The following is an 18,306-nucleotide window of genomic DNA, read 5'->3' as shown; positions in this document are numbered from 1 at the left end:
GGGGGGTGGCTTTTACAGGCCCCTCCATTTTGGGGGTGGGGGGGGTAAGGAAGGAGGAAAATTTTTCCCATGCAAAGAGTGCTTCATAACCTCTGTGTTACACAGGTTAAAAAAAAGGTAATTGTAATACCCTCTGCCACCATCACCAGTGGCGCTACACGGTACACATTTACATAGAGAATATACGCCCCTCTCCCGGTCCCCGACACCCCCGAATGAGGCCGCGGCCACATAGCCTATGTTACTCCCCAGACGAAGTTGTATTTGTATTTGTACCCCGAGTAAAGTATATACGTGTTTATAGTTTGAGTCCCCGGCGTTGCTCAAGCGAAAAAGAAACATTAACATATTTGAAATGAGGACAAATTTAATGGAAAAGCAATTACATCCAAATCAGAATTCATCACAAATTTGGAATCATTATTTTACCTTTTCGTTGAATATATGCTGCTGAATGTGCCGTTCATCACGTTTCGGAGTTGAGTATGATACCGTTCGGGAAGAAGAAGAAGCCTTACCACCAACTTCGACCGCTTCCGGAATTGTTTATTATTTGTGTTCAAATGTCTGGTGATTGTTTTGTATTTATTTATGCGAATTTGTACTTGTATATAACTGTCATTAATCAAAAAGGCTTCAGCACTACAGAGCGATTTAAAAAATAAAAAATACAAAAAAAGGAACTTTTGTTATTTCAAAACCTGCTTTTTCTTTTTTTTTTTTGCCTGAAACACTCCCAAGGAGTCACTGATGAACCTCTGAAAGTTTGACGAAGATCCGTTCAGCCACCTCTGACAAAAATGGTGATACACAAACAGACGCACAGACCAACGGCTCTCTTATATAGTAGATATATACATTAGCTCGCCTCACCAAGCGTCGTTACAGAGGAACGGGCTTGTTTTAGCTGAGGATAATGACTGCACCTGAGTTGCTGTGTTGTCATGACTTACACCAATCATAATACAAACAATTATTTTGCACAAATGTATTCGTAATATATGTGATGATAAATTTTATAAACAATTGAAGTTGAAGACTTAAGTTGAAAAAAAAAGAATGATCGTTTTAAGGCAATTTTTACCTGCGAGAGCGGGGGTTAGCCTTGCGGGCCCCATGACGTCATGGTTCCCTTTTTGAGGCAATGCTTTTATGGCCGGATGCCCTTCCTGACGCCAACCCTTGGTCACGCTCTTACAATGCGCAGCCATACGGTGTACCTATTCTAAATCGGGGTACACACCGTGATCATTCATCCCAGCAAGCTGGTACTCAATTTGCCGACCCCGGAAGGATGACAGGCTGAGTCAACCCCCCTGGCGTTAATTCAGCGATCAACCGGGATTTGAACTAAGGATCCTAGGATTCCAAGCCGGCACCCTAACCGCTAAGCCAACACCAGGCCTTGTCCGAACGCCAACGATATACAGTATTCCTGGTCTGAGCATGTAATTTTCCCACATATATCAATTTAATTATTTAACCCTGTTCATTAATCTAATTTACAGTATGTCAAAATTGGCCTTCCAATTCACCTGCAGAATGAGTGGGCTGTAGTCTCGATAAAGACAAGTCCTTCCTCAGAAACCTTGACTTTGATTAAAGTCATACAAAGCCTTTGTTCATAGCTTGAGTACCGCTCTCCTCAATTGGCTCAGGCCTCCATTTCATACCTCCCACTCCGAGATGCGATGGAATGCACCTCTCACAAAGAAGCATAAACACAGGGCTTGCTGCTCTCATTGCAAGCAAATTGGTCACCTGGCTTGTTTGTTCGTTTTGTCCTGCCCTTCTGCTTTGTAATGTAAGCTCTTTCAGTTCCCTCTGTCTATCCCCAAATCCTCCACATCAGCCTCCAATTCTTCCTCTCACCTTCCCAATGCCATGCTTACTTTTCACACTCACTCTTTTGTTCCTCCTTCCATCTGTGGAATTGCCTCCTTGAATCATTCAATTCCACTTTTCCCTCAATAGACAATTGAGAGTAAATATTTTAATATAGTCTCCTTAGCAATAGGTATTTTGAAGTTCTCAGGTGTACATGGAATTTTTCACACTGGTTCTGGTGACATTTTGGCATCAAGCAATCATCACTGTATGATGAAAAACAAAAATACTTTATAAACGGAATGACCAAAATCTTAATCAAGATATTCTCCAATCATCAAAGTAAAATGCACTTCCTGTATTTGTCAACCAATGGCATTGTCCAATTGTCAATAAGGCAATTATCTGTGCGCATGTCTGAAAATCATAGAAAAATGGCAGGTAGGTGGTCAGGTAGGTGGTCTTTCTGTCTTCTACCGACTCCTATCTGGCCTAGCTCCCCCAGACACATCAAACATACAAAAAAGGGAGCGGAAGACAAGATGGGGGGAGAGAGGGAGCACACCAGTACAACAGCAGAGAACAGGGACATCAGGAGATCTGTGGGAGGGAGAGGGCTTGGGGGGAGGAGGCATGGGAAGACAGGGGGCGTGGGGGGGGGGGGGAGGGTGGGAAAGTATAAAACTCAATGGGGTACACACCGGGATGGACAGATCTGTGCTCTGTCCCCCAAATATTCCTACAAGTCGCACAAGATCTGCCAGCAACCCTCTTCTGATGAAACTACCAAAATCAAGACTGTCTGCTCACCTTCACTCTTTCATTCCTTTTTACTCCCACCTCTGGAACAAACTCCCTCACTCTCTTCAATCCCACTCCACCCTCCAGGTCTTTAAAACAGCTGTTCACCACCATCTCTTATCTTCCCCCATCCAAAACCTTCATCTCTTCTACCCCCGTTAATTCAAATCCTGGAAGTTCTAGGAGTGTCCATGTGTTTTATACTTTCCAACCCCCCCCCCCCTCCCACACCCCCCGTCTTCCCATGCCTCCTCCCCCCAAGCCCTCTCCCTCCCACAGATCTCCTGATGTCCCTGTTCTCTGCTGTAGTACTTGTGTGCTCCCTCTCTCCCCCCCATCTTGTCTTCCGCTCCCTTTTTTGTATGTTTTATGTGTCTGTTTGTTTTTATGTGATTGATGTTAGCTCTTACACGAGCGTCGATCTCGTATAAATAAATAAAAAGAAGGGGGGGGGGGGGGTTGCCCGATCTCCACCATATTTTTCGTACATGTTGGTAGTTCCCAGGGTCAGTTCTTGGGCACAAATAACCCACCTCCCTCTGTTCGAGGGAAGAGCCTCTTCCAGTTCTCAAAGTATCCACTTCTGTTTGTGTATTCCCCTCACCCCCCTGCCAGGAGGGGGCGAAGACGGCTTACGATTTTCTCATTTGTACGTCCCACGGTGTAGGTGGTTTACGGACCCCTGCTGCAGACAGGAGGGATTGTTAGCCACGACACAAAATATATATTGCCCAACCTCCCCTACTATTCCCCCACCCTCCCAAGCTGTTCCCAGTTTCCACCATGTAAAGGTGTTGAAAAGGTTGCTTTGGAGGGAATAGTATCCTCTTTTCTATAAATTTAAAGACATTTTCGCAGCACTTCCTTTGCTTAAGTAGTCTTAGTTCCCATTTAAATCATATGTAGTCTTGATCGCAGTCTTGTTCTGCTCATTCATGTCCAGGGATTTTATAGGCCAAAGTTCAGTTTCTTTGTGTCCAGTGATCCCTTTTCTCAATTTTTGATAATTTAGATTCGTTGTGTTTTTATTTCCTCAATTTAATGTGTCCTGACATTGAAGCATTTGGATACCTTCCCTGTGCAACCTTTGATGTTGCAGGTAAGTGCTTTTCTTTTTTCTTTTTTTTCTTTACAGGAGCGAGGCTCATGGAGTAGCAAGGTCGAACTGACAGTGGGAGAACCATCAAGGGAATGAGTGAGCTGCATATGAGGGAATGGAGAAAGGGAGGAAACACTGAAAGTATCAAGATGGTTGGGTTAGGAAAGGTTAATGGGGGAGGGAGAGTTATAGAGAAATGGGGATGACAATTCAGGCCTCCAGTGCACTGCTTGCTCGAAGCCCTTGAGGGAATGGTGAGACAGAACAGTCTACATAAGGTTGTTCCATAGATGAGAGAGAATAAAAGAGTTGAGGTGTGCAGTCAGTCTGCATTTTGGAAGCCCAACCAGGACTCCAATTCTGAATCCGCAATTTCGTTCCAACAGTCCTGCACTTTTTCCTTAATTCCATGCACACCCAACCTGGGTTGAAAGCCATGCTGCCCTGACCCATGTTCGCCCGCATCCCTCACATGACCGTCCGTCCGAGCTGAACGAAAAGCTCGCATCTCCATTCAATGGGAGTTTTTGATTGATGCGGAGGGTTCTTTCTCAACGAGCCTTGAGCGCAACCCGGCTGGCCAATGACAATTCCTCTGAGGTGGTGTGCGTTCAAGGCACATGCTGTACCTTGAACGTATCCCGGCATTCTCTCGACTCGTGCACACCACGTCAGACCACGGACTCGACTAGCCCACCATCCGTCGTCTGAAATTCTCTGCTAGGCCCGAGAGAAATACTCCATCCGTGAGCGACCTAAGACCTTGAACATGTATCGTCCACTAGCAATAAATTCACATCTCATATTTTTTATCTTTTGCAACTTCTGTCTTCTATTCCATCCGCGCACTGTGATTTGAAAAGTCGCCACAGAACAACTAGGATCACCGCAGGCCAAAAAAATGGTGCTTTTCGCTTTGCCTCAAAATGTGGATGCCTATTCATCAGCTGATTGGCCAGCCTTCATCCAATCACCCATCCACATGCTTTGGAAAAGGAGTCATGATAAAATGTGGGAGATCTACCTTTGGCAGTCCAAACCTGGGTGGCCAAATGACATGGACATGCAGTGTACGGTATGAGCGGCCTGATGCAGCACTGTTTTCAACCTGGGTTGAGTAATACCTGGAAACAAGACGATGAGATATCAAACAAGAACAGCATGCATTTAGGTATCTGAGTTTGTCTGTCTCCTATTTACTATTTCAAGAGGTGTTCCTAAAACTTAAGTTTAAGTCGTTTTGAGTATACAGTCTCCCACCTCAGTTCCAAGCAAGGTGAATATAATAGTCCCTTGAAATGGCATTTCTCCATCTCATCCTGTTTCCACTGAAGGAGAGGTTGCTGCAGCATGGGGTATTCATTTCTTGGGGAAGAGATCGAATTAGTGCTGAACAGCAGGTGACATGACATTATTTGAGCTCTCTGTTTGAGCTGAAAAACTCATTTCCATCGGCATTAATATTTTTGCCTTTGAATCCAGAGAACATTCCAATTCCGCAAGGGCCCGGCCTCATTCTGCTTGGCCAAGTATTCCCTCTGTAAATGCAGGAGCAGGCCTGGATTAAAACCACCCACTCGTGCTTTCCACACTTCTACTCCACCGAAATGTAGCATCTGAATTACAAAATCCTCGACTTGAGACTTTTCTGATTGTTTATGAAGCTGTAGTTTTTGACATGGAAGGTGTAAAGGCATTCAAGTATTGAGCATCAGAAGCTTGCACTCCTGGCTGATGTAACCGAGAAGACAGGTTTAAACATCTCACCTCGATGACAGAACTGATTTTGATACTTTCGATTCAAAAAATTCAAAAAGATTTTTTCTTCTTGAAATTTTTCTTCAAGAAAATCTTCTTTCTTCTTTAAAAATTCGAGAATTCAAAAAAAATAAAATGTTTTTTATGAGAAACGCACGTTATAACTTTTCAAATATGCTCACAATTATTACACACGGATTCCTGAACAGCACAGGCATTGATATAAAATGATGACAAATTGTGTTGGGGACGCAGAATAAGCTCGGGTTGTTGGAAGAGAAGAAGCATTTAATGGGGTTCTGGTTTATAGTGGGGGTAGAGGGGAATTGTAATTATTTATGCCATCAATGCCTGTGACGTATGACAGGAGGGTGCAGAGGTATTAATCTCACTGTCTTTTCTGGATAGTCGGTGAGTTACCGCCAGCACCGTATTAACCACCTTTTAGGTGACAAGATTGAAATTGACAATTTGACAATGTGACAATTGACAATGACAATGGCCGCCAATGGCCAATGACAATGGTGAGAAATTGACAATGGCGGTGACCGCCAGCACCGTATTGAAATTCCAAATTTCTACCGCCCTCATTTGAACGTCGTCATGCCCGGTCAACTAGTTCGTGAAACACTTGGGAAAAAAACATTCCCCCACAAGAAGGTGGGAATAATTCAACAATGATAAAATTCTTGTTCGCTTTTATTTTGAGACAGGAGAGGGTGAAGATGAAAATTTTAATTGGTCAGCAAGACAGTAAACAGAACATTTATATTATATATATATATATATATATATATGTATATATATATATATATATATATATATATATATATATATATATATATATATATATATGTATATATATATATATATATATATATATATATATATATATATATATATATATATATATATATATATATATATATATATTTGTCCAGTGACTTCAGAAAGTATTCACACCCCTGCAATTTTTTCACATTTTGTTGTATTACAGCCTGAATTTAAAATGGATTTAATTGAGATTTTCATGCTCATAATGTCAAAGTGGAAAATTATTTTTTAGAAAATTTTACTTTGCTCTTTACAGCATTGAACCCAACCCAATTTTTTTTACAGCAATGGACCCACGAGCTTTCGGTATGGTCAATGGTCATGTCGTGTCTTTGCTGTGAAGGTGTCACGTTAACTTTGTGCTCCTAAAGATAAAATGAAAATGCATTCTGGGGTGCAGTTGCAAATTTATTCAATTAAATGTGATACCAAAGTAAATCATTCTAATATGAAACCAAAAAAGCACTTTCAAGGGATTTCCATTAATTCCTCAGGATATACCAACACTTATTATGAAATAAAATTCCTTTTTCTTCTTCTTTTTCGCCCATATGCAGCATATGGCTGCGCGTAGCATCATTGGCTGAGGGAGTGTGGTTTTGCTGCTGAAGCAATGCCCCCTTGTAGGTGAGTTTAGGAATTTGTAAGTTGTTCAGGGTGCCGGCAATAGCTCGCCTACTCTTTGCAAAGGAGGGACGATACATCCATTGAAATGCCTTGGGGGTGGAGAGGGGGGGGGGAGGGGAGGTCGAGAAGGAGGGGGATTCAAACCTGTTTTTACGGCATAGCCCAAAGGGCAAAACCGTCTAGAACAGTGTTTGTCCATCTGTATGTATGTCCCCTCAAACGTATACCAATCAGAGCTGAGGATCTGGTCACATGACCAGGTGATGTGATTACGTCTGACGCCATTACGGCATACAACGGCTGACTCCACACTCCACCATTTTGATTCCTATGCCGTTCAGGCCGAACATATCATCAAACCTGTCATATATCACAAATCGCCATGCTCTACCTTTACGTTTTTCATTCAGTGTGAAACACAAACAAACCGATTGTTAAAATTACCATCAAATATCGAAAGCATAGACATTACAGATCTTCCAACGACACAGTATGTATAAGCCTTAGGCTTCATGCCTCACCTTCTGGCTGCTTCAGACAAATTAAGCCCACTTTTCTTAATACAGAAGTGTATCGTTTCAGTCGTAACGTTTTCGTAATAATAATAATAATAATAATAATAATAATAATATAGTAAATATAACCATAACACTTTAATCCCAATATTGTAAATGCAAAGTTAGTGGATTGAAGCGGTGTATGGTTGATGAATCAATGATCAGCGTTGTACGGTACCAATTACCGCGGAAGAAAGGAATTAGCCTCGGTTTTTTTTAGTAATGTCATTTTCAGAATAATTATAACATAACGTTAATATTATAGTAAATCTAACCGTAACACTAATCCCTTCGTAGTGACTGCAAAGTTACAGGAGGTTAAAATATATCATGTTCAATGTATTAAAGTAGCAGCAGTATGTGCGCGGCCATCACCCAACGTCATTATGTCTATGATGTCATTACGACGGCTGACTCCACCGACCGACATTTTAATTTACTCGTTCACCCGCTCACTACGGGAGCGGCAGGAAGGGTCATTCCTCTTTGGGGTATATAGATTACAGTCGATCTATGGTCGGGTCTCAAGAACATTGGGTGTGTGTTCATTTACCAAGTTTCTTGTGGAGAGATCACAAAGTGGTTTAAGCATTCGAGCAAGCACTCCATTCAAAACCGTTAAGGAACAGCTGCCTTGGCAAGCACTAGCTAGCTGCTTGGTAAATGAGCACACCACGGGCTTTCTCCCTTTCAGCTTCATGTTAAACAACAGAAAAAGTGGGTTTCATTGGTGGTTTTCAAAACAAAACCTTAATTGGTGGGTTTCAAAAGGCGCTATGAAAAACGCCACTTTAGCGGCAGGAAGGGTCATGTTATTTACCCAACCCTTGTGGGGTATATAGAGCACAGTATATCTTCGCTGAGTTCTGTAAGTAAAACTTACCTCACGGATGTCAGGATTCCTCCAAATTTCTTTATTTAGTGTTATAAACAGCCTTAGCGACTGTTTAAAAAGCTAATCATACGTGTTTATGGTTTATAATATTTTTACTACTGGTCGAGACCGTTGTTCCCATGAAAACGCCATGATAAGCTATTTATAAATGTTGACTCGACGTTTGTTCAAGGAGGAAAAACCCCTTGGGGATGTGGGATATTATTAGTATTAATATTGTTTTGTAATAACATTAATATTATGCTATTATCATTCATTTTGTTATTAGAAACAGCCTTGGAAAAACGCCACAATGAAGCTAACTTAACATGGATATACACCTCAACACGTAACCCCATTGGTGGCAATGGCGGGGAAAGCCCAGTTGGAGGAGAAAACCCCCTTGGGGAGGGGGGCAAATTAATGCGCGACAACCTTCATTGTGTAACCCTGAGTCATCTCGTCATGTTTGGTTGAGATTGCATAAGTAACGACCGAATGTATCGCGGTCAAAAAATCATGAGACAGACAGACACAAAATTGCCTATTTTAGTATGATATGTTGTACAGGCCGAACCTGTCGTCGAAGCGGTCGAACCTGTCATGTGTTTTTACACACGGACAGTTGTACGTTGCAGCGAATAGAATAGGAGACCCACTCGATCTGCGCATCTTTGCCAATCAGAGTGAATTCCAGATAAGGAGAGGAACTGCACATGCTGCAGGCCGACTAACCCACAATATTGTTTATAGTAAGATCATATTGTCACGTTACTGGTGATTAAAATCTTTCCAAGGAATGGACAGCCGAACATGCTATTACTCAAAGGTGTTCATCAAATGTGGTGGAGTTAATACACGGTTGGGGAAGGGGGTAAGGAGGAGGAGGATGCTGAAGAGCACTTACCTGAAGTCCTGTATGGATCCCACCGGCAGTCCTCAAACCTGCGGAAAATAACTCAAACGAAACCGGATTTAAAATGTCCAAAAATACCGGCTTTATTAAAAGAAATGCCGGTGATACAAAATAAAACACAGTCAAAATAAATTCCTAAATTGGGACGTCCCCACAACAGACTTGAAACACGGACACAGGGAAAGATAAAATAACTGGAAAATAATTGTGTGTGGGTGCACTTAACTCTGATCACTGGTGGGGTCTCTTCAGGGGTCGTCAAGGTCATTGACGGGAACGGCTCGCTTGTTGGCGGGAACCGCTCGCTCCCGTGCTGCTAGGCCTCCGCACGCCTTTGCTCACTAGGGCCGCTTTCCGCGCAAATCGAACGGGCCGCGTGCAGCTCGCCCCTCCAGCCGGGCCTGTCCCCGTCATCCCCGGTGGGAAGCTGCAGCCCTCGGTCCGCGGCTCTGCCCTTTTCCTCTGCGCATCCACCAGTGGTGTCTCCGAACACAGCCGGTCCGATCGCTTCCTTCAGCCCGTGGTCCAAGCACGATAGTTCGCTTTATTGTCCAGAGCAAGAGAGACAAATTCCGACTGCCATGATCCAGTCCAGACACAGAGAGCAGAGAGAACCGAAGAGGGCGAAGAGAGAGGGCGAAGTAAAGAGAAGAGAGGAAGCGAGATGTCCGCTAGCGCGTCCTTTTATCGCCCATGCTCTCACGTCATCGGCCGTGCTTCGCCAATCAGCTAGTCCATTCTTACCAGTCCTCCTGTCAATCAGGAACCCTGACCAACCACGGTTCCTCGGGGCATGGCCTCGGCCTGCCCGTCCTCTGTGTGTGCCGCCCAAGTCGGGGTTGTCAGCTGTCGGGCTCAACACATGACTTCCGGTAGGTTTTTATTAATGAGTGTTTAAATGTGGGATTCTAGCCCTACATGTCTATGGTGCGGTGTCAAAAGAGACAAAGGAATAGATACAGAGGTAACGATGTACAAGGGATAATTTTACCCATAATCCCTGAGCTAATTAGCATAAGAGCCACCCTTCGTATGGCCACACGTAACACTTAATCCGAACACACGACCGACCGGAATCCCTACTTATTAAATGGTGGTTCTTCTTCTTCGTCACGCCAATCAGAGCATGCTAATTTATGCAAATCTACCTGGTCTAAAGTAATCACTGCCTACCCCCTACAAACGTAACAATATAAACTCAGGAGCAGATGGAGAGTACAACTTGGAAGGTTAATGGCTCCCAAGAAGATGTTGCTTTAAAATATAAATGTTGCAAAATGAGCACCAACTCACTGGGTCATCTCTCAAGGAGGTTGGTGGCAGGATTTGCACTCTGGCCGCAGTGGTGTGTGTCGGGATGGTGCTGAGGTCACTTTCATAGTGTTGACGAACTGACCAACATATAGAATATAACAGTCTCAATGCAATCTGTTCACTTCCATGGTGGCAGACAGCTTAGAGACTAAGAGTACTTCAAAATAATTTAATAATTACATTATTTGCTAACTGGTATCTCCACCCAGGTCAAACTATCCTCTTCAACTAAAGTATTAAACTAGATGGTATTCATAGAATACTTACCCTGCGCAGTCAACTTGGTGCGCGTGAACTCTTGTTTTCGAAGGGTTTTTTTTCTTTGATCCAATATGGCTGCCAGACCACGTGACATACATTTATATTCTCTAATATAATTCTTGCGTAAATCACGCTCAATAAATTTCTAAATGATCAGACGAAGCGTTGTCCCTGTCAATTTATGACGTCATCATGAAGGCACCAATGAGATATAATTATTTAATATTTTCCTTCAATCCAATATGGCTGCCAAACCATGTGATCTATGATGTCATAAATGTAATATTTCAATACAAATGGGTCATGGATCATGTGCATGCAATTTCAGATTTTTAGGATAAGGAATTATATTGAAACATTTTTGGCTGGTATACCACTTCACCTGTTATGTCATCATTAACATATCTTATTCCCCATGGGATGTACTTGACAATGAGCCATGTTTCAATTTTTTCCATTAAGCGGTTGGGAGATATTTTGGGTGTGACGTTTTTTTCCAAGATGGCGTCCGTACACGTGACATGACGTCATAATTATCAGCAAAAAAATTCTACAGGAGGAGGCCCTCCTATGGTAAAATTTCATGTCAATCGGACCAACGGGTGCCGATAAAATGCATTTTAAAAATGCAGACACGGCACACGTACGCACTTGAATGCTTAACCTCACTTTTCGCTTCGCGAGCGAACGGTAAAAATGAATCGTAATAACAGTACTTGCTTACAATGACTGCCCCCGACTACTTCACCATATAAAGTGAACAGTAGAGATGTGGTTTCTTCAACAATCCATCAGGGTTTATCATTTGGCCCTTTCCGGTGAATTTGTTTCTCTACCTGTAACAAAATGTCACTTCGTATGATATTATTACTATTAGCACGTGATCGTCTCTTTCTCTCCGCAGTGACTCCCGTGGTGGTTGCCGTTTGCAGTCTCAACGCGCCTTGCTGCGTGTCTGGACGCACCTGTGTGCCAATGTCAACAGCCATCAGCTCACCTGCCTGCCGGGCCCCGATTGGATGGCCGACGTCACGTCGCTCGTACGTAACCACCTGACTATCGAGGACAAGCGGGTGGCTGTACTAATCGCAGGACGTGTGGTTGTGGGCCGCACTCCTGGAACCACTGCCGTACAGGTGAGTGCACAGCAAAACAATGCATTTTTTGTATATGTTCTATTGCCACCACAACAAAAGGTATTACCCACCGAGGGTGGATTAAAGTTATGTTTTGACCTCTGTCTGTCTGTCTGTCTGTTGTGAAGAAAATGGAAAATTTTCATCATATGGCGGTCTGTCCCGTTTGTTACTTGGCAAAAAAAAAAAAAAAAAACTTCGGTTTGTGTGTTTGTTTGTGTGTTTGTGTGTGTGTTTGTTTGTGTGTTTGTTTGTGTGTTTGTTTGTGTGTTTGTGTGTTTGTGTGTTTGTTTGTCCACTCACTTATACTTACTTGCCTGCAGGTCACAATTTGAAACCGATCTTCACGAAACTTCACCAAATGGTAGAGTTCGTGGTCCGACGAAATCCTATATATTTTTGAGGTCAAAAGGTCAACATAGGCTAAAGGTCAATCACTTTTTTTCAAATTTCTAAAATCCTCAATTTTAAACCGATTGACTTAAACTTTGAAGACGATTTGCATATCAGCAAACTGAATTCAACCACCAACTATTTTTGTGGTCAACATAGTCCAACATCAGTAAACTGAATTCAACCACTAATTATTTTTGAGGTCAAAAGGATCCCTGGTGTTGGGCTAGCGGCTAGGGTGCCGGCTTAGGATCCTAGGATCCTGGGTTCGAATCTCGGTCGATCGCCGAATTAATGCCAGGGGGGTTGACTCAGCCTGTCATCCTTCCGAGGTCGGCTAATTGAGTACCAGTTCACTGGTAATTCCCTGTTTGTCGTTGAAGGCGGCAAAAAGGGTTGGCGTCAGGAAGGGCATCCGGCCGTAAAACATTGCTTCAAAAAGGGGACCAAAAAACAACAACTACCACGGTCCCCGAAAAGGCCAACCCCCGCTTCGCGGGGAAAAATGGCCTCTAAACGGTGGTTTATAGTCCAAAAGGTCAACATAGGCCAAATTTCTAAAATTGTCAACTTTCATCCGATTAACTTAAACTTTGAAGACGATTTGCATATCAGTAAACTGAATTCAACCACCAACTATTTTTGTGGTCAACATAGTCCAAAAGGTCAACATAGGCCAAATTTCTAAAATTGTCAACTTTCATCCGATTAACTTAAACTTTGAAGACGATTTGCATATCAGTAAACTGAATTCAACCACTAATTATTTTTGAGGTCAAAAGGATGCTCGACTGGGTGCCATTCTACTTTGTTCTGTTTTGACAAGTGTCGCTCTATGAGTTATTTTTCATTTGTTTGTTTGTCTGTGGGTGCATTAACTCACAAAAGCTTTCAACTATCTTCGTCAACCTTTACCAGAGGATTCTGAAGGACAAAAGTGAGGCTGGCAATGTTTTTTGACTATGAAGGGTCAAAGGTCATGGTCAAAGGTTGACGTTCTCTCGTTTGTCCAGGTGACATCTCAGCCATCCTTTGAGCTAGGAAGGTGAAATTTGGGCACAATAGTAAACAAGTGCTTTAGCAAAAACTGCATTTTAATTTTTTTGATGGATCAATTAATTTCTTCTTTTTTTTTTTTTCTTTTTTTTTTGTATACAAGATCGAGGCTCGTGAAAGAGCTAATATTAATTACACAAAAAGACAAACCGACACACAAAACACAAAAAACAAGGGGAGCGGCAGACAAGATGGGGAGAGAGGGGGAAGGACACAAACACAACATTTGAGAGCAGGGACATCCGGAGGACTTGGGGGGAGGTGGAAGAGGAATAAAACATATGAACACTGCAAGGACTCTGGGGTGAATTACCGGGGGTAGAAAAGATCAAGGTTTTCGATGGGGGAAGATAAGAGATGGTGGTGAACAGCTGTTTTAAAGACCTGGAGGGAGGAGTGGGATTGAAGAGAGTGAGGGAGTTTGTTCCAGAGGCGGGAGAAAAGGGGAATGAAACAGTGAAGGTGAGCAGAGAGTCTAGACTTTGGCAGTTTAACCATAAGAGGGTTGCAGGCAGATCTTGTGCGACCTGAAGGAATATTGGGGAGACAGAGCACACAGAGAGCTGGGGGAGCAAGGCCGGAGAGGAGTCGGTAGAAGACAGAAAGACCACCAACCTGCCTGCGGTGAGTGAGTGAAAGGCCCTCGGAGTTGACTACATCGCAGGAGATTCCAATGATTCTGAAAGCTTTGGCCTCAACAGCGTGATGCCGAGCAAGGTGTGAGGCAGGAGCACCAGCCCAGGGGGGGAACAGTATTCCATTGAGCTGCGGATGAAAGCCTTGTATGTGGTGAGGACTCAGGTGTGCCTAGGAAGGACTTAGCACGACGGAGGATGCCCAGTCGGCGACTGGCTTTGGAGGCCAGCTTGGAAATGTGGTTTTCCCAAGAAAGATCATGGCAGATAGTGAGACCCAAAAGCTTGAGCGACAGAACTTCTTGGAGAGGATTGTTGAGAAAGTAGATGGGAGGGTTGTCCAGTCGGTCCTTTCGGAGAGACATTGTAAGAGTGTGAGATTTGTCAGGATTGAAAGACATGTACCAATTGTTTGACCAGTCTGTGATTTTGTCCAGGTCTGCAGAGAGTGAGGAGGCTGCAGACTGCCGATCTGAGGGATGAGGAATGGAGCGGCAGATAGTGGAGTCATCAGCAAAGAGATAGAGAGGATTTTCCAGAGCATCGGAGAGATCATTGATGAAGACCAGAAATAGCACAGGGCCCAGAACACTACCTTGGGGAACTCCAGCCAGAAGAGGAAGGGAAGATGAGAGAAATCCATTCAGGGCCACACGTTGCCTACGACCAGAGAGGAAATCCGCAAGCCATGAGTCTGAGGAAATCCGCAAGCCATGAATTGATTAATTATTTAATTATTATTGATTTATTAAGTACTTATTTATTTTCGCTCTCATCTAGGAAATATCTCAGGCACCTTTTGAGCTAAGAAGCTGATATTTGGACACAACAGTGACCAAGTGACTTGGCTGTAAAGGATATTTTTGATTTATTGATGAATCAATTAATCGATCAATTAATTGATTATTCGATTAACTACTTGATTTTCAAAATTTCAGATTCAAATGAAACAGTGGTTGTTTAGGTATGCTATTAGCCAATTGATTAAGAAATTAATTATGTAACGATTTTTATTTATTTATTTTAATTACACAATCAATCGATTCATCAATCAGTTGTTGATTCTCTCGATTTTCATCATACCTGTCGGGCCTGATGTCCTTTCTTGTTTATCTGTCTGTCTGTGAACAAGATATCTAAAACAATCTGTGGAAGTACGGATTTGGACAAATTTTGTGAACATGTTGGGTTTATGACAAAGATTAATTGATTCGATTTTGGTGAAGATTGGGATCCGGATACGAGAAATTTGAATTTCTGAAGTGATTCTTCACCATTAAGAGATGTCGCTAAAAATGATACATAGCATGATATTTCAAAACGTTGTGGACAGATTATGACAAAACTTGGTGAATGGGGTGGTTAGGTGACGAGAACAAGCCGGTTGGATTTTGATTCATGTCCGTATCCAGATCCGGCCTATCAGTGGCTACAAACATTAACTGTTCGGCCCAGCGGAGGTTTGCGCTCTACCGATTGCCCTTCTAGTTGTTGATAGCATCTACAAAATGCATTGAAAATTCACAAACAAATTACAGAGCTGCATTAATTCGTAATTTCTTTTTTCTTTTTTTGTATACAGAGTCGAGGCTCGTGAAAGAGCTAACATTTATCAAACAAACAAATCAAACAAACAAGCAAACAGAGTATATAAAAAGGTGAGCGGTTGACAAGATGGGGAGAGAAGGGGAGGAAGCACACAAACAACATTTGAGAGCAGGGACATCGGGAGATGTTTTTGGAGGGAGAGGGCCTGGGGGGAGGCAGGATAGGTATAAAACGCAAGGACACCAAGGACTTCCAGGAAAGAAGTCAAAAGTCACCTCAAAAAAGTGGATTTGGGGTGAAATTAGCAGGGGTAGAAAAGATCAAGGTTTTGGATTGGGGAAGATAAGAGATGGTGGTGAACAGCCGTTTTAAAGACCTGGAGGGAGGAGTGGGATTGAAGAGAGTGAGGGAGTTTGTCCAGAGGCGGGAGAAAAGAGGAGTGAAGGTGAGCAGAGAGTCTTGATTTTGGCAGTTTAACCATAAGAGGGTTGCAGGCAGATCTTGTGCGACCTGCAGGAATATTTGGGGGACAGAGCCCAGAGAGAGCTGGGGGAGCCAGGCCGGAGAGGAGTCGGTAGAAGACGGAAAGACGACCAACCTGCCTGCGGTGATTAAGTGAAAGGCTCTCGGAGATAGCGTCATCGCGGGAGATTCCAATGATTCTGAACGCTTTGGTTTCAACAGCGTGAAGACGAGCTAGGTGTGAGGCACGAGCACCAGCCCAGAGGGAAGAGCTGTACTCCATTGAGCTGTGGATGAAAGCTTTGTATGTGGTGAGGAGCTCAGGTGTGCCAAGGAAGGACTTCGCACGACGGAGGATGCCCAGTCGGCGACTGGCTTTGGAGGCCAGCTTGGAAATATGGTTTTCCCAGGAAATATCATGGCAGATAGTGAGACCCAAAATCTTGAGTAACAGAACTTCTTGGAGAGGATTATTCAGAAAGTGGATGGGAGGGTTGTCCAGTCGGTCTTTTCGGAGAGACATCGTAAGAGTGTGAGATTTGTCAGGATTGAAAGACATGTTCCACTTGTTTGCCCAGTCTGTGATTTTGTCCAGGTCTGCAGAGAGTGAGGAGGCTGCAGACTGCCGATCTGAGGGATGAGGAATGGAGCAGCAGAGAGTGGAGTCATCAGCAAAGAGATAGAGAGGATTTTCAAGAGAGTCAGAGAGATCATTGATGAAGACCAGAAAAAGCACAGGGCCCAGAACACTGCCTTGGGGAACTCCAGCCTGAACAGGAAGAGGAGATGAGAGAAACCCATTCAGGGCCACGCGTTGACTACGACTAGAGAGGAAGTCCGCCAGCCATGCGTGGAGATTTCCATGGATACCAAAGGAGGAGAGTTTGGTGAGCAGAGCGGGGTGCCAGACCGTATCGAAGGCATGTGATATGTCGAGGGAGACAGCTCTAATGTCCTGTTTGGCATTGAGGACCTCCAGTCATTGTTGAGACAGCAGAAACAGCATGTCCAGAGTAGAGTGACCTGGTCTGAAACCAGATTGATGATCAGAGATCAAGCCATTGGAGAAGAGGAAAGATTTCATATCCGAAGCAATGATGGATTCCATGACTTTGCTGATAATTTGGAGAAGGCTGATTGGTCTGTAGTTGCTAGGATCTGTTTTTGCACCTTTTTTGTTCAAAGCGGTGATGTTGGCTGATTTCCAAGCAGATGGCAGTTGACCTTGAGCAAAAGAGAGGGTGAAGAGAACAGAGAGAGGGAGTTTAAGAGCGGAAGAACAGGATTTTAGGACCCGTGGGCTGATGCCGTCAGGTCCAGTTGCAGAATCAGAGTCGAGGGTTGACAGAAACTTTTCCACCTTGTCAGGAGGAAAGGACACGGAGTCCAGGAGCAGCTGGGTACGACTGGGTATGGTGGGTACAGAGAGAGGGATGGGTTTGGGACACAAGATTTAGAGGCAAACACAGAGTTGAGGCATTCAGCTTTTTCACGTGCGGAGTCAGCTGTGTAGCCGTTTGAGGTAAGGGAGGGGATGGAGGGGGAACAAACACCAGAAAGAAACAGATTTGACCAGACGCCACCAGGATTTGGAAGAGGGAGACAGATAAGAGAGTTCGGGCTTGAGAACGGAGAGATATTGTTTCCTGGCTCTCCTGAGGGGGGACACACACTTGTTTCGGGCTTTGTGAAAGGAAATGAGATTTCCTTCCGTTGGATTTGCTTTCCAGGAGACGAAGGCAAGTTGTTTCTGGGCAACAGCCTCACCACAAGATTCCGTGTACCATGGACGGGAGGAAGGGTATGACAACTGAAGACGAGATGGGATAAATCTGTGCATGAGAGAGAGCAATTTACTTTGGAAGAATTCCCAGGATGAGTTGATGTCAGAGGTGGTAGAGATGGGAGACCAGTCCAGATGATTGATGGCTGCTTGAAGACCGTGCCAGTTGGCCTGAGTGAAATGCCAGACTCGTCGACGCTGAGCAGGCTCCCTGAGAATGGTCAGAGAGATGTCCACTTTAACAAGCACATGATCAGATGATCCGATTGGAGCAGAAGAAAGGCAGCAGACATTTTCAGGGAAGTTAGTCATAACCAAGTCCAGAAGAGAAGATGCTCTGTTGACTGACATCCGGGTCGGGAAATTGACAGATTGTGTCAGTCCCAGTGAGTCGCAGAAGTCCTTTGCTGAGGAGCCATGGCTGG

The 18,306-nt window shown here is 43.8% G+C and overlaps 1 protein-coding gene across 1 annotated transcript in view; it reads left to right on the top strand.

Moving 5' to 3' along the window:
- The window catches only part of LOC137439216 (uncharacterized), a 340,252-nt gene that overhangs the window by 280,179 nt on the left and 41,767 nt on the right, over window positions 1–18,306 (top strand). The window contains exon 5 of the mRNA XM_068134947.2: window positions 11,773–12,004. Coding sequence (XP_067991048.2) covers window positions 11,773–12,004 — 232 coding nt within the window. The remainder of the gene's footprint in view (window positions 1–11,772; window positions 12,005–18,306) is intronic.

This window comes from Myxine glutinosa, chromosome 14 (assembly GCF_964187855.1).
Source record: "Myxine glutinosa chromosome 14, kmMyxGlut1.1, whole genome shotgun sequence".
NCBI classification, from domain to species: domain Eukaryota; kingdom Metazoa; phylum Chordata; class Myxini; order Myxiniformes; family Myxinidae; genus Myxine; species Myxine glutinosa.
This window is presented reverse-complemented; position numbering and strand designations above follow the sequence as displayed.